The 17,765-nt window shown below is 36.4% G+C and overlaps 1 protein-coding gene across 1 annotated transcript in view; it reads left to right on the top strand.

Annotated features, from left to right (window-relative positions):
• Nucleotides 1-17,765, top strand: part of LOC137406394 (ankyrin repeat and LEM domain-containing protein 2-like) — a 34,166-nt gene extending 16,401 nt beyond the window's left edge. Inside the window, exons 9-14 of the mRNA XM_068092969.1 lie at nucleotides 1,632-1,779; nucleotides 2,338-2,404; nucleotides 9,399-9,680; nucleotides 10,469-10,595; nucleotides 15,885-16,016; nucleotides 17,502-17,765. Coding sequence (XP_067949070.1) covers nucleotides 1,632-1,779; nucleotides 2,338-2,404; nucleotides 9,399-9,680; nucleotides 10,469-10,595; nucleotides 15,885-16,016; nucleotides 17,502-17,592 — 847 coding nt within the window. The 3' untranslated portion in view covers nucleotides 17,593-17,765. The remainder of the gene's footprint in view (nucleotides 1-1,631; nucleotides 1,780-2,337; nucleotides 2,405-9,398; nucleotides 9,681-10,468; nucleotides 10,596-15,884; nucleotides 16,017-17,501) is intronic.

The raw sequence follows: 17,765 nt of genomic DNA, 5'->3' as shown, positions 1-17,765 counted from the left end.
ATCTGTTATTAGTTGTGTAAGTGCTGATATACTCTCATCATCTGTTATTAGTTGTGTAAGTGACTGATATACTCTCATCATCTGTTATTAGTTGTGTAAGTGCTGATATACTCTCATCATCTGTTATTAGTTGTATAAGTGCTGATATACTCTCATCATCTGTTATTAGTTGTGTAAGTGCTGATATACTCTCATCATCTGTTATTAGTTGTATAAGTACTGATATACTCTCATCATCTGTTATTAGTTGTATAAGTGCTGATATACTCTCATCATCTGTTATTAGTTGTATAAGTGCTGATATACTCTCATCATCTGTTATTAGTTGTGTAAGTGCTGATATACTCTCATCATCTGTTATTGGTTGTGTAAGTGCTGATATACTCTCATCATCTGTTATTAGTTGTGTGAGTGCTGATATACTCTCATCATCTGTTATTAGTTGTGTAAGTGCTGATATACTCTCATCATCTGTTATTAGTTGTGTGAATGTTGATATACTCTCATCACCTGTTATTAGTTGTGTAAGTGCTGATATACTCTCATCATCTGTTATTAGTTGTGTAAGTGACTGACATACTCTCATCATCTGTTATTAGTTGTATAAGTACTGATATACTCTCATCATCTGTTATTAGTTGTGTTTGTGACTGATATACTCTCATCATCTGTTATTAGTTGTATAAGTACTGATATACTCTCATCATCTGTTATTAGTTGTGTATGTGACTAATATACTCTCATCATCTGTTATTAGTTGTGTATGTGACTGATATACTCTCATCATCTGTTATTAGTTGTGTGAATGTTGATATACTCTCATCACCTGTTATTAGTTGTGTAAGTGCTGATATACTCTCATCATCTGTTATTAGTTGTGTAAGTGACTGACATACTCTCATCATCTGTTATTAGTTGTATAAGTACTGATATACTCTCATCATCTGTTATTAGTTGTGTTTGTGACTGATATACTCTCATCATCTGTTATTAGTTGTATAAGTACTGATATACTCTCATCATCTGTTATTAGTTGTGTATGTGACTAATATACTCTCATCATCTGTTATTAGTTGTGTATGTGACTGATATACTCTCATCATCTGTTATTAGTTGTATAAGTGCTGATATACTCTCATCATCTGTTATTAGTTGTGTAAGTGCTGATATACTCTCATCATCTGTTATTAGTTGTGTATGTGACTGATATACTCTCATCATCTGTTATTAGTTGTATAAGTACTGATATACTCTCATCATCTGTTATTAGTTGTGTATGTGACTGATATACTCTCATCATCTGTTATTAGTTGTGTATGTGACTGATATATTCTCATCATCTGTTATTACTGTCAAACCCCCCAATTGAATGCTATGGCACTGTATTTTTTAACCCTTTCTCTATAGGGGCGGTCAAATAGATGTTTTACTGTATTTGTATATGCGCAGATCGATTCATTGCTGAAACTCAAAATATGTTGCCAGAAATAGAAATAGGTCAACAAAATTAGGTTCCAGTAGTTATTACTAAGCTCCATTAGTGCAATATATCACCTAGTTTGATATTTACAATGATTTGATGACAGATTATATATGATAGCAAAATGGTAATTTATTACATAACATTACAGAAATTTAGCAAGGGATATGCAAGTTCCTTGGGCGGAGTACTGGGACTTTCTTGGCTGTTCGGTGGACATCGGGCAGGAAGAAGGGCTGCAGCAGCTTGAAGACTACTTAAAAGGTCTTGAAGCGGCTGAAGCAGATTCTATGGATTTGGTTTGTTCAACGACACAACGACACTTTCATTTGCCAATGCATTCTATGTTTCCATTTTGGAACATCTAGGGTAGGAAACATTATCTATCCTCACAAATGAGTCAATTAAATGAAAGTTCAATGAAAGTTCATTAAGTAAATAGCTAGAACATTAAATATTGTTTTCATTATTTAATTAAAGGAGTTAATTAGATGAACCTAAAAATAATCCATCAAATCTACAATTAGCCACAAGATTATAAAGTTAGCATCAACATCACTGCAACCAATCCTTTTTCTCTTATCCAGAAAACAAAATTGGAATTACCACAGAATGGTCATAAATTGTGCTTAACATGGAATGGACACAGCTTGTAAGCAGGTCCTGATAGGCATACCCTTTTGGATTATGTTGACTTTTGAATTTAAATTTGAATTTAAAAGTCTTTACTAGTCTAAAGTTACTGTAATATCAAAAGACTACAGTGCTGCACGATTCGTCTAATATTGGATGATGGCGTGTCAGTCGATTGCCAGGCTGGACACCAGCATTGCATTTCAATTGTATGTTTATTGCAGGGTTCTGGTGACAAACAGTGCGCTCACTCAATGCAGGTTCATCAATCATCTCATCTCGGCAAATCAGGTAATTAGGTTAGTTATGCGAACCTGAAACAACAAATTAGCAAGTAACCTTTGTAAGCAGCTTTTATTCCATGTCTGAGCAAGTTTATTCTGTAACGGAGCGAGTTTATACTATGACTGAGGTAGTTTTATCCCGTGACTGAGGTAGTTTTATACCGTGACTGAGTTAGTTTTATACCATGAATGAGCTAGTTTTATGCCGTGACTGAGTTTTATACAGTGACTGAGGTCGTTTTATACCATGACTGAGCTAGTTTTATACCATGACTGAGCTAGTTTTATACCATGACTGAGCTAGTTTTATACCGTCGCTGAGCTAGTTTTATACCCTGACTTAGCTAGTTTTATACCATGACTGAGCTAGTTTTATACCATGAATGAGCTAGTTTTATACCGTGACTGAGCTAGTTTTATACCGTGACTGAGTTAATTTTTTAACCGTGACTGAGCTAGTTTTATACCGTGACTGAGTTAGTTTTATACCGTGACTGAGCTAGTTTTATACCATGACTGAGCTAGTTTTATACCATGACTGAGCTAGTTTTATACCGTGACTGAGTTAGTTTTTTACCATGACTGAGCTAGTTTTATATCGTGACTGAGTTAGTTTTATACCGTGACTGAGCTAGTTTTATACCGTGACTGAGCTAGTTTTATACCGTGACTGAGCTAGTTTTATACCATGACTGAGTTAGTTTTATACCATGACTGAGCTAGTTTTATACCCTGACTGAGCTAGTTTTATACCGTGACTAAGCTAGTTTTATACCATGACTGAGTTAGTTTTATACCATGACTGAGCTAGTTTTATACCCTGACTGAGCTAGTTTTATACCATGACTGAGTTAGTTTTATACCGTGACTGAGCTAGTTTTATACCATGAATGAGCTAGTTTTATACCGTGACTGAGCTAGTTTTATACCGTGACTGAGTTAGTTTTATACCGTGACTGAGCTAGTTTTATACCATGACTGAGCTAGTTTTATACCATGAATGAGCTAGTTTTATACCGTGACTGAGCTAGTTTTATACCATGATTGAGTTAGTTTTATACCGTGACTGAGCTAGTTTTATACCGTGACTGAGTTAGTTTTTTACCATGACTGAGTTAGTTTTATACCATGACTGAGTTAGTTTTATACCATGACTGAGCTAGTTTTATACCGTGACTGAGGTCGTTTTATACCGTGACTGAGGTCGTTTTTTACCGTGACTAAGCTAATTTTATACCATTACTGAGCTAGTTTTATACCCTGACTAGCTAGTTTTATACCATGACTGAGCTAGTTTTATACCATGAATGAGCTAGTTTTATACCGTGACTGAGCTAGTTTTATACCGTGACTGAGTTAGTTTTTTACTGTGACTGAGCTAGTTTTATACCGTGACTGAGTTAGTTTTTTACCGTGACTGAGCTAGTTTTATACCATGACTGAGCTAGTTTTATACCATGAATGAGCTAGTTTTATACCGTGACTGAGCTAGTTTTATACCGTGACTGAGCTAGTTTTATACCATGACTGAGCTAGTTTTTTACCGTGACTAAGCTAGTTTTATACCGTGACTGAGTTAGTTTTATACCGTGACTGAGCTAGTTTTATACCGTGACTGAGTTAGTTTTTTACCATGACTGAGTTAGTTTTATACCATGACTGAGCTAGTTTTATACCGTGACTGAGGTCGTTTTATACCGTGACTGAGGTCGTTTTTTACCGTGACTAAGCTAATTTTATACCATTACTGAGCTAGTTTTATACCCTGACTAGCTAGTTTTATACCATGACTGAGCTAGTTTTATACCATGACTGAGCTAGTTTTATACCGTGACTGAGCTAGTTTTATACCGTGACTGAGTTAGTTTTTTACTGTGACTGAGCTAGTTTTATACCATGACTGAGCTAGTTTTATACCGTGACTGAGCTAGTTTTATACCATGACTGAGCTAGTTTTTTACCGTGACTAAGCTAGTTTTATACCGTGACTGAGTTAGTTTTATACCGTGACTGAGCTAGTTTTATACCGTGACTGAGCTAGTTTTATACCATGACGACTAGGTGAATGCCCGGCATTGCCCAGGTAATAAAAATATCTTTACAAAGTAAATTTATTTTTACCATATAAGTGTACAGCATTTACTATTCTAACTTTTGAACTTCATATCATGGGAAAAGTGTTTGTTCAGTTCAAATGAATTAAGGGAAAAAATAGAACAACTAAAGGTTTTTAAATTTTTACCATCAACTTTAACTTTTGTATCATTTCATATCATAAAAGAAAATTTTGTTACGTTGAAATAAATTAGGAGGAAAAATATAATTGTAAAGGTGTTTAAATGTAAATTTGAAATTATTAGTAAGTAATGGCTAAATATAGTCTGTTTTGCTACGATTATGACAAAAAAAATTTGGTATACAATTATAAGATGTCAATTAGTTTTTGTGTTGGTATCATCAGGCAAAACCTTTGTATATAGAGTAGTATTGAAACCCATAGTAATTATTTAATGCAAACACCTCTTGGTAAAAATCATCAAAATCATCATCATTAAAAATTAATAACAAAACAATATGTTAACTTTAGTAACTATAGTTACCTACAATAACTTTAGTGTATTTATTGGTTATGACCTGCAAGAAAGTGTAACATTTCAATGTACTACATGAAGTACGTACTGGTGAGAGTTCTTGCTTTCGAGACAGATGTGTAACATGAATGCTGAATAAAACTTAAATGAATTAAACTTACTCAACACATATTTAAAGAAAGTTTTAGAAGGCATGTATTTTAGTAAACTTCAAGCATTTACCTAAAACTTTATTGTTTATCTGTTTGCGAATCTATTTGTACCACAACGGATAACGCTGAGCTGAGATAGCAGGCAATGTATATCGCTTTCCGGCGTTGTGGGAGGCATTTCAGCTAACACACATGGAAATTTTTGTTATTTTGTCACAATCAGTACAACGATCGCTAAATGTTAATTTCGAGAGATTTTTGTTGATATCGTATCGTGGAAAACAAATTCGCTCTAGTATAGCGAGGATGAAAAAGCATCATGTGTCATAGAGCTAAGCCGAAAAATATTTTATAACAGGGGAATTGTAACCCGTAGGCACAATGTATCAATTAATACGTCATTTAGCGTGTGCAATCGAGAAAAGGTATACGGTATATAGTAAGAGCGACGGAATCATAAGAACTGCTTTGATTCGTGGTTAGATGAATGGTGTAAGAGCTTTTCATAAGCGTTGACGTTGTTTTACAAGCTGGAAGCGAGCTTTTCATTGTGGAATCATAATAGCTATAGCTGGACAGACAGGTAACTTTATATACAGACAGGTAGATTTATATATATAGAATGAGCAAGTTTTATACCATGGCTAAGTAAGTTTTCTCCATTGCAACTCCGATAAATGCAGGGCCTCTAATTTCGGTATGCCCTTTTTTCTACAACTTATGCGGGCTCCACTTTCTGCATCAAGTTCTAATTTAATCTCCAGTTCTGCATTTAATCTGCCAGAAGCATAAATAAAGCAAGGGTTGCTTCGAAGCTTATCACAAATTGCATGTAATAGTTATTTTATGGCAATCTGTAACAATTCTGTATCACAATTCTATTGCCTAAAAGGAATATTTGAATCAACTTCCATTGACCTCGATTTTGTCAGTGCGGTTGCTAAACTCGCAAATCAATTTCTAGTGCCATCTGCATATCCTAGCTCAACCAGTTTTGGCTCCGAAGCATGTTTGAAGTGGCAATAAGTGTAAGACAATTATTTCCACAACACACATAATATTCCAAAACATTTGTTCAAGTTTTTAAGGATAATGATCTTGTCCTCTTGACCTTGCTCTTTTCTTTGTTTCAAGTTTGCATACTCTGCTTCTCTTGGTGAGTTATTGCAAACATCACCCCATGTCTTAAGTCATAGAGCTATAAATTGGCCTTGCATTAGTACCCTGTATGACCTTGCAATCTATGGATGACTCTATGTATGACTATATATGACCATTTGTCCTATGCAATCTACCATAAAACCTCTAATGGAACGCCACCTCTATTTGAACGCCACCTTTAATTGACCACCATCCTGAAAGAAGGGTTGAAAAATAGAATGCCACTCTCTTATTGAACACCACCTCCATTTGATCGCCACTTTGACATATTTTATCTTTACGACTCCATGATGTCAATTGATCAGTAGAAAAGTAGCCACAAAATCGTATTAAGCCTTTTACAGGTGGTGCGACATTAATGTTGTTATGCGATATTGATCCTAGTGGGTGGTGCGACATTAATGTCGATATCGTACGCACTACGTATTAAGACTTACTACTGGTCTGTGTTCATTTTTCTAATCATTTAAATACGTTATAAAGTAAAAGAACACATGTGGCGACTTGAATAACTACATTTTAGCCATGTATCTTTTCATTTCAACTTGTTTTGGGGCAATCGTTATCAAACGTCATTCAATGCTTTTTTTATTCAGTAAGATACTAAGCCTTTTCCCCGAATCGAATTTTATGCTTTTATGTGAACAAAAGAACTTGCTATTGGTCTGTGTTCATTATTCTATCAAATTAAATACTTTTAAAGTAAAAGAACACATGTGAGGACTTGAATAACTACATTTTAGACATGTATCTTTTTATTTCAACTCGTTTTGGGCGATCGTTATCAATATCGATGTGTTTTTTTTACTCGGTAAGATACTAAGCCTTTTCCTCCGGAAATGATTTTTCCTTTACGATGGTTGTCGATGCCCTTTCTTTGTGCTTTTTTTACTTAGTGAGATCCAATCATTGATCTTTTGAGAACACAAAAAAACATTTTATAATCATGGCTTCATCTTCCCAACGACCTTCTACATCAACTCGAAGGGCCCAGTTTGTTTTGGCAGATTCTATAGTTGATGACTCAGACAGTGACTCAAATTTTTCTGATGTGAATCTAATGGACTTTGATATAAGTGATGAGTCTAGTGATGACGATGCTTCTGTTGTTGGGCCAAGGGATGGTGGAGGAGATGCAATCAGTAATGATGTGGTTTGGACTGTAATTAGAAACCTTACCAATGACAAAGGCCCCAATATCAATGATTTTACCAGTCCCATTGGGCCAGTATTTGTTCCACCAGAGTTATCTTGTAAAGTGCTTTATTTGTAATATCAATACAGAATATGTTTTATTCAACAATATAACAATATCGCAAAAAACAATCAAATTTTTCAATTTTCTTAAAAGTTTACATGTGTAAGGGTAGTTTAAATAGCTCATATAGGCACAAAGGGTGTAAAACTGTTTGTACAGTGCCTTGTTATATGATACAAACCTATCATACAACCATAGTGTAGCAAAAAAATATCATTTCAATAAAGTTTCAAAGTGTTCATTTTTTTGAAAAATTAATTCACCCGTGATGAGCTGATATAGGCTCAAAAACTCACCTGCGAAAGGGTTAATAATGAATCGTTTACAATAATCAATAACAATTAATTCTCTCGTCTAATTCTAAAGTTTTTTGGTTTTTTCTTGTTAAAACTCTGAAAGCTCATTATAGAAATATGTAATCAATAACTGCCTCGGGCTAGTAGAAGCTCCTTAGTCTTGGTACTTCGAAGTACATGTATATAAAAAACGATTTACATTTACTATGGTAGATGAACCATTAATTTTAGGGTCAAGGTTACGTTTAGTGAGCGAAACTTTTACGTGTTACATTTGAGCTAAATGCTACGTGTAAAAGCTTCTGACTAGTTCGGTAGTATAGAAGAAGAGTTGAGGCCAGAAGATATTGTGGAAGGTATTGGACAACCAGAAAAAGCTCGTTCCATCAAAAACAACAATCAGAACACAGCTATCTAAGCAAACGATGCAAATATTTCTGTTTTCACATGTTAATTTTTGTTTATGCATGTAATATAAGTATGGTTCGTTTATGGCACTTGTTCAGAAATATATATATAAGTTATAAAATGATAATCGATCAAATGCTACAAATATGTATATATGTTTGAAGTATTTGATCGATTATCATTTTATAACTTATAAAATTGCAGAGTTATAGCATATTATTTAATAACATCCTTGCGATTATCTTAACACGGCTCACAATGGATATTGGAGTTCATAACTCCTCTTTTATTGCACATAAAAAAACTTGTGGCTGCAAACTGTAGCAAACATATTAATGAGTGCAATAAGCTTTTATTCAACCTTGTTAAATGTAGATATAAAATAAAAGTATTTTTTCAAATTTGGAATGAAATAAAAAATTGGAAGTTCTAACAAATGGGAAAGTAAGGCACGTGTTAAATAACGTGCAGGTACATACCTTGATACGACACTGTAGAATAAGCCGATCCGTGAGTTGCCGTAAAGCTTATATGTCATAGCACCGAGAAGCCAATCAAGCTGTTAATCTGATAGCTTTAATACCATGGCAAAAGCATCACTTACCTTGACTTGTTTCACCATTGCCTTAGAAATCATTAGGCTGCATAATACCTCAAAACACGATTACACACCAGCACGGGCTATAATATCATCGCAGATTAATTGCAAGCAATAGATAACCACTGAAATAGAGATATTTCTCGGTTTTTTAATGCATATTTTATTTGGAGATCTTTGACAAGTTAAGCGGTAAGTTAGTAGATTTACTGCATCTAAAAGGTTTAATATTGCTCAACCGAAATAAGAGAGCAAATATAGGCAACATTCACTTCGCCCATAATAGGGCAAAATTTATCTTCCGAAATTCTGACGAACCATTTGAAAAATACAATGCCAGCCTCTATTTGAACGCCACCTATAATTGACCGCCACTATAGATGATGGGTTGAAAAATAGAGCGCCATGGCGTTCAATTAGAGGTTTTACGGTATTCTCTTGTCGATTACTCATCAAATAAGATAGCTGTTTATGTGAGTGCGTGTCTGACCCCAAGTCATTATTAAACCTGATGTCTTATTGTATCCTTTGCAACAGGTTCTAATTCGGCAAGTGAGGTCATTGCCAGTCCGACAACACAGCTATGTGAAAAGTTCTCCACGATGTCGATACACAGTCCGTCATCTCCAAGTTTGTCTAGAGCTCGGTGTGAGACATCTAGTCAATCAACAAGTAGCAGATTGCTCGCTGGAGCCATGGGTGACAGTTCTCCTCCCTCTTCTCTTACCCCCATACCGCAGAGGACTCTGTTGGAGTATATAGTGCCAAATATAGTACCAGCAATAGACAGACTTAGACGCCTTTGGCCTTTTCATAAAGGTACCACACGAATATTCTGCAGCCATATTGATGTAACCAAGCAACTATATTAGTATGGTGTAACCACGCAACTATATTAGTATGGGGTAACCAAGCAACTATATTAGTATGGTGTAACCACGCAACTATATTAGTATGGTGTAACCAAGCAACTATATTAGTATGGTGTAACCAAGCAACTATATTAGTATGGTGTAACCAAGCAACTATATTAGTATGGTGTAACCACGCAACTATATTAGTATGGTGTAACCACGCAACTATGTTAGTATGGTGTAACCACACAACTATATTAGTATGGTGTAACCAAGCAACTATATTAGTATGGTGTAACCAAGCAACTATGTTAGTATGGTGTAACCACGCAACTATATTAGTATGGTGTAACCAAGCAACTATATTAGTATGGTGTAACCACACAACTATATTAGTATGGTGTAACCAAGCAACTATATTAGTACGATGTACCCAAGCAACTACATATATTAGTACGGTGTACCCAAGCAACTAAATTAGTATGGTGTAACCACACAACTATATTACTATGGTGTAACCAAGCAACTATATTAGTATAGTGTAACCACACAACTATAATGCTGTGTTTTACTTGCATTGAAGTTTAATCAGCTTGCAAGCTTTCAGTCTTTCTTGATCATACATGTACATACATACATGTACAATTACATTTCATAATCTGTATGCTGCTAAATTGCATGGCTTTAAAGTAGTGAATGAATGCAGCAGCTGGAGCAACAAAACAATTTCTCAGTGTAATGTATCTCCTACAGTTAGCTGCCCATTATCTGGCACTAAGCCAGCAAGCTTTCAGACGGAGACAATTCCTCAAAGCAATCCAGCCCAAATGTGCCACATAACTCAGGCTTATCAACCCAGAAAACCGGTATTTATTAAAGGGTGAGTATTAGTGGAAAAGCAGCCTACCATAAAGTGCTCAAAAAAAGTGATTTTTTTATATTAGGATGCATAATATGTTGAACTAATGTTCTTGACCAGAATTTTGTGCCGATTCTGAGCATCTAGTTTCTACACCTCTAAACTAGCCACCAGACTAATTATAATGTATTACGTGATACAATAAATTAATAATATAATTTTTATTATTTACAAGTTTGACCAGTACAGAGCGAGACTGTGATACATCGAACGAGATCAAAGTTTGTAGCTGATTTCAAATATCATATCATGAGATTTCAAAAATGCATGGATTCGAATTTATATTACATTACATAATGATATTATTATGTAAGCTATATGCGTAACTTGAAGTATGTATTAAATATGATTGTGAATACCACCCAATTCCATTTGTTTTTGAACCAGAATTTGGAGCTTGTTCTGAGTATGTAATTGCCAATTTTCTCCACTGGTCACAAAATCTTTAGAATGTATTATGTAATACATGAATTTAATGATATAATTTCAAATTTGCCAGTTTATCATTTGGAGAAAGCAAAAAGGTTGCAACACATCAATCAAGATCAGAATTTGTAGTATATTTCAGATTTAATATTTATATCTTTCCAAGTTGCATATATTTGAACTTATACACGATATTATATAATATAATGGATTACATAATTTGTCTGTCTGTCGGTCTGATGTAGCACCATGACTGTGTGTTATCTCCTACACATCTACAAGAAGGAAAAATGAATCAAAAACTGTCACAGCTGTTTAAAGATTTTACCAAGATGTAGAGTCTTATTTTTTCTGTCTGGTATCAGGGAAAGGTATCATGAGTGGAAATATTGTGCAAACTTTTAAAGACATAACCTGATACTTGATGTATAATAACCTACCTTCACCAGCATTCTCATCAGAATCTGTATTCTCTTCTTCAGCACCAGTTTTGTTTCCACAGTCCTTGCACTGACACATATCTGTACATTTGAGTCCAGCCTTCTGGCACTGGCATCTATTGGATGAACATCCTGTCTTGTATCGACTAAGCATGTCTTTCATCACATCAGAAACCGATTCAGAATCATCAGAGTCATACTATCACAACCGTAGAATGCATGTAGACCATGAAGTGCCTGGCAGTAGGGCAGTGTTAGAATACCTGATACATTTTCAATGTGTATGTATCGCATTCGTTCTTTCTTCCCACAGAAGTAGTACAATTGATCTGATGGAAGCTCATGTACCAAAGATACAAATCATAAACACATCTGTATCTTGACTCTTTATCATCAACGTACAGTCTGATCCTTTGTCTTCCATGATGGACTTTATATGTGCTATCATTCTTGTGTCAGCTTCCTTGTGATCTAATGCTAGACTCACTACATTTTTATCACTAGTTTTCCCATCCATTTGAGAACTGATCTTGTTGCGCTTGGAAGAAAATGTTATGTATACATCAAGATCCTGTTTGATCTGTACACTGCTCTACTCCTTTCTCAAGAAAGCCACCAAAGCTTTTTTGTTAGCACCCTCTGCCAGGAAGTCTGACCATTTTGGTACTATTTGATTTGGTCGAAAAATTGTCACCTTTTGACTACCTTTCAATCCACGATGCATTCATTTTGTTGACTTAATGCTTGCCTCAGGATAGCTATCACAGACAAAATCCACCCAAGAAGAACCATATGATGTAGCCATTGATGCTAACCTTTTCACTACCAACCATTCCGAATGTTGCTGAGGGTTTCAAAGCTTGAATCAATGACCACAGCATCAAATTTTGGAAGGTTTTCAAATTTTGTGTAACATGTTGGATGTGGCTCTAGCTTTTTCTCCAATGATGTCATAACGGTAGGCCTAGCTGTCTTCATCATCAATCCATCTGTATTTGCCAGGCTTCTAGCTTACATTGCCAAGGGAATAAGAAAATACTTTTCTAAGATCTATGTTCCTCTCCTGGCTAATTACAAGAAGACGATCAAAGATCTGTTCTGTACACTGTAGACTTTTCTTACTAGAAGTTTTTTTAGCACTTTGACTCAAAGAAAAACCTTTCAGTTTGTTTGCCTCTATTGGCGCATTGAATTCTATTTATTGAGTTGTCATCCGTTTGATGACAAAATCTTGAAACTGCTTTTCTCCGATTTGTCTTGCATTTTGTAAATCGTAGGCAATGTCAGTTGAAGCCTCCCCTCCACTGACAATAGAGACAAGGCTTCTAACTTTGTGCTTGAACGGGTTGATTCGAGCTGATATGATTTCCTTGATGAGACATATTGTGTCTTCGTCAGCTGTCCATGCTGATTCTGACAAGCCCTAAGCTAGTAGAGTCCAATGCCAGAAGCTTCTTTAGTTCTGTGTACACAGCTGTCCTTTGTGGATGAGCCATGGTCCATCTCTGTGAGGCAGATTAGGTGTTTGTGAATCCAATAAGACCTCCCTGTGATTTAGAATCATGATTGACGGGCTGTTCTATCGCCATATCGTGAGAATGGGCGGTGATGCTCATATTGAAAGGTAAAATAACCACGGTGATCTTCCATTGTTTGGTAAATTGGAGGGTGAGTCTTTGCCAGCTGCGTCATCTCCGTATAGTAAAGTGTGCCATACCTTGCATAGTTGGAGTGGTTGTATGCAAAAACGATGGCAAGAGTCGTTATAGTTAGTTGACATGAAGGTTCCAATCAGATTCCCTTGTGGCTCGAACAAAACTTGGCAGCTGTATCACCATTTCAATATACTCTACCCATAATCTAACTGTGGGGTTGCCTATTGAAGAGGCGACTATGAAATCTTGGTATGCCTGATTCATGTGGGCGAGTTCAGATTGATTATATTCAGTGTGATTGAAAACAGCCATACTAACGTCAAAACTAAGAGAGTCAAGGGCACTAGAGGATTCAAGATTTTCAGCGAATTTATCAAACAATAGGTCATACAGGGCTTCCAGGCAGAGTTTGTGTGCCATGATGGGCCTATTGTAACTATGACCATTGATCACCCCTTTCAGGCTTCCTTCAGCGATACACTGCGATTCTGAGATTATTTTGGCCCACCCATCATCGCCATACCTTTTGTCTATCACACCATTTATAACTCTAAAATGTGAAAACTTAACTCATAGCAGTAATTCCGAACAGGAAAATGGGGATTTCTCAAAATTTTAGGAGTTGTCCTCTCTCAAAATAAAATTTTCTTAGAATTTTTAAATGTAACCAGTTATACATGTAGGTGTAGAAACTATATCATTAAACTCAGCATAAAATTCTGATCAAGAATCTTGTCGTACTTTATTCTCCATATTTATATAAATAAGAGTGAAAGATAGCTCTGGGCGGCTTCTCCACCATATGTATTGACTGAAGTATGCTGTGCTTCACCTATGATCAGTATGTCTATGAGTACGCTATGTCTATGAGTACGCTATGTCTATGAGTACGCTATGTCTATGAGTACGCTATGTCTATGAGTACGCTATGTCTATGAGTACGCTATGTCTATGAGTACGCTATGTCTATGAGTACGCTATGTCTATGAGTACGCTATGTCTATGAGTACGCTATGTCTATGAGTACGCTATGTCTATGAGTACGCTATGTCTATGAGTACGCTATGTCTATGAGTACGCTATGTCTATGAGTACGCTATGTCTATGAGTACGCTATGTCTATGAGTACGCTATGTCTATGAGTATGCTAAGACAAGCTCATTGTATTACAAGCTCTTAAAAGCTCAAAAACGAAAAACCGCCGTAGATTGGAATCTCTTTATTTCTCTGGCGTATTCATTACAGTTTGGTTATCGTCTTGTCACGTGATGTTCTCACGTGAATTGAAAGGCCAATAAAAATCTCAATATATGTCTTATCGTAGCACCAGTTTATGACAAACACTTCGGTTTTTACCGAAGACCCTGTATGAAATATAGATGCTCGCTACTTTACAGTTTCGTTTCGGCATTATTCAATCGTCAAGTCGTAATCTCATCATGTGACCCAATACTTCGCAAATAATTTCTACAGCACTTTTCGATTATCACAGTTGACCAACAGGCTCGTCTTGATTATCAGACAAGCTATGTACTCCTTTGAGCTAAGGTTAAAAAGTTTAACGATTTTTTACAGTAAGTTATAAGATATCAGTGCTAAAAGTGACAGCATCACAATGACGATAAAATAGACGCGTAAGAACAATAGACATGGTTTTATTGAATGCGTGAAGTATATTTGTGGAAATATTTCGACGAATGAGGTTGTATGAAAAGTGTAAACAGAAACCATCCTGTAACAACTACATGTACATCCCATTTGATCCGTTTTGGAAATCGAATCCAAACTACAGCAGTCTCGAGTGGCTGCGATGAAATGTTCGTTTTTTGCTTTTAAGAGTTTGTAATCACATTCCCATATAATTTGCACCTACAATACAACAGAGTAAGACATGGTGAATCTTATGATACCAAATAACTTAGATTGTCATTGTCATACTAAATAGCTAGGATTGTCATATTGCATGTTGCATCAAGACTATTAAATATACAGGCCCTGCTAGGATTGTCATGTTACATGTTGCATCAAGACTATTAAATATACAGGCCTAGGATTGTCATATTACATGTTGCATCAAGACTATTAAATATACAGGCCTAGGATTGTCATATTACATGTTGCATCAAGACTATTAAATATACAGGCCTAGGATTGTCATGTTACATGTTGCATCAAGACTATTGAATATACAGGCCCTGCTAGGATTGTCATGTTACATGTTTCATCAAGACTATTAAATATACAGGCCTAGGATTGTCATGTTACATGTTGCATCAAAACTATTGAATATACAGGCCCTGCTAGGATTGTCATGTTGCATCAAGACTATTGAATATACAGGCCCAGCTAGGGTTGTCATATTACATGTTGCATCAAGACTATTGAATATACAGGCCCTGCTAGGATTGTCATATTACATGTTGCATCAAGACTATTGAATATACAGGCCCTGCTAGTATTGTCATATTACATGTTGCATCAAGACTATTGAATATACAGGCCCTGCTAGGATTGTCATATTACATGTTGCATCAAGACTATTAAATATACAGGCCCTGCTAGGATTGTCATGTTACATATCGCATATTAGATGTAAGATATAAGATGGCATATTTGCTGACTGCTGACTCTCTCCTTTGATGAATCATTTCAGTCTCCTCATAGTTGCATTTCATTTGTTTGCTTAGCAACTCAGCACTTACTCAACTGTATGCGTTTTTGTGTTGTAGCGCCAGGCCTTGCAAAATTGATACAGATGTGCTAAACGCTCTCATGTCAATAGATGTGGATTCTGCAAAATTTCCAGCTATCGATTATTGGAGAAAGAACGTCACATCTTTTCCTCTTGAAGATCGTAATCGGTTAGTTTTTTTTACTCTTCATGTTTTTCACAATTTAATCTGTTTTAGTTGATTATTATTATTCGAGGTGAGCCACTCGTGAAAGTCATCACTGAGTGAATACATATCAGGTTGTTCAATTTGAATTGTCTAACCACCAATCAAATTTTATGCCACATGGAACCCAAAGATTTTGTAATTATTATGAAAATACTGACTCGCCGTTGTCTAAAGCCTGGTTTCCATATGACAGCGCAAGGCGCGCAACAAGGCGCACGGCGTCGTGTGTACGCCAGCTGTGATATGGAAACGTCAACGCTCGACAATGGTGTGACGCGCGTACGCTGATCGCAAGGATCCAACAGAATCGATCCTTGCGACCGGTGCGCGCGATGATGTATCCCACAATACACCGATTGACCTTTCCAACCTATCCCACAATTCAAACGGAGAGCTGTTTTCTGAAGAAATCGATCTACCATACGAAAAAGTAAGGAAATTACCCACCCTGTCCAATTCAAGCATGGCACCTACGCGCGTTATGGAAGCACTGCGTCGCAGCCAAGAAATGCATTGCGCACGATCACTGGGCCGCGCATGATCACTGGGCCGCGCATGATCACTGGGCCGCGCACGATCATTGGGCCGCGCACGATCACTGGGCCGCGTACGATCACTGGGCCGCGCACGATCACTGGGCCGCGTACGATCACTGGGCCGCGCACGATCACTGGGCCGCGCACGATCACTGCGCTATCATATAAAAACCAGGCTTATATCAATGAATTTTAATGGCATAACACTCACTTGTTAAGTGCTCGTTAAGTCTACACTTGTTAAGTGCTTGTTAAGTCTACACTTGTTAAGTGCTTGTTAAGTCTACACTTGTTAAGTGCTTGTTAAGTCTACACTTGTTAAGTGCTTGTTAAGTCTACACTTGTTAAGTGCTTGTTAAGTCTACGCTTGTTAAGTGCTTGTTAAGTCTACGCTTGTTAAGTGCTTGTTAAGTCTACGCTTGTTAAGTGCTTGTTAAGTCTCCGCTTGTTAAGTGCTTGTTAAGTCTCCGCTTGTTAAGTGCTTGTTAAGTCTACGCTCTCACTTCCAAACTCTATTCACTGCTTAATATAAATTATGCAATCAAACTATCTACCATTCAAGAAGGGTTCTTAGCAAGTGATTTTTTTGTAATCAGTGGTCCAACTAGTGATCTACAGGTCAGTGGACATCGTGGGTGGCAGCCCTTGTGTCATAGCCACATAATTACCCTAGAAGGGTAGATATTTGCTTTGATCAGCAACTGGCAACGTCAGTGAGCAGACTGTGTTGACACTCGGCAGAAATCTCTTATTTTCCAGCCTCCTTACTGATCACCTAACCGCTCATTATATACTTTCATGAGACACAAATGAGAGATACAGCTGGCCATTCATTCTTTAACCGTATTAGCTAATAGATGTCTTCAATGTTCAATGTTGATCCTGTTTCACTCTCATTTGTTCTGCGCAGATGGCAGTCTTTAGGAACACAAAGACATCGAGAAAGGCTGAAGCATTTGCAAGAGGAAGACAGTTTTAAACACCGTCTGGTCTTTGATTGAAGCGTGTAGATGCTCTTGTTGTGACTCCTTGTAAACGATTATTAAAAGAAAAGCTAGTCTCATTTTTTTGCTGTAATAGTTTTATCAGTTTTTGTTATTATTACACACTATTATTATTATTATACACACTATTCACAAATAATCTCCTTTGGCTGTATGCCTGCATTGTATTG

Source organism: Watersipora subatra, chromosome 10 (genome assembly GCF_963576615.1).
Source record: "Watersipora subatra chromosome 10, tzWatSuba1.1, whole genome shotgun sequence".
NCBI classification, from domain to species: Eukaryota; Metazoa; Bryozoa; class Gymnolaemata; order Cheilostomatida; family Watersiporidae; genus Watersipora; species Watersipora subatra.
The sequence above is the reverse complement of the archived record's forward strand: the minus strand, read 5'-3'. Positions and strand labels throughout refer to the sequence as shown.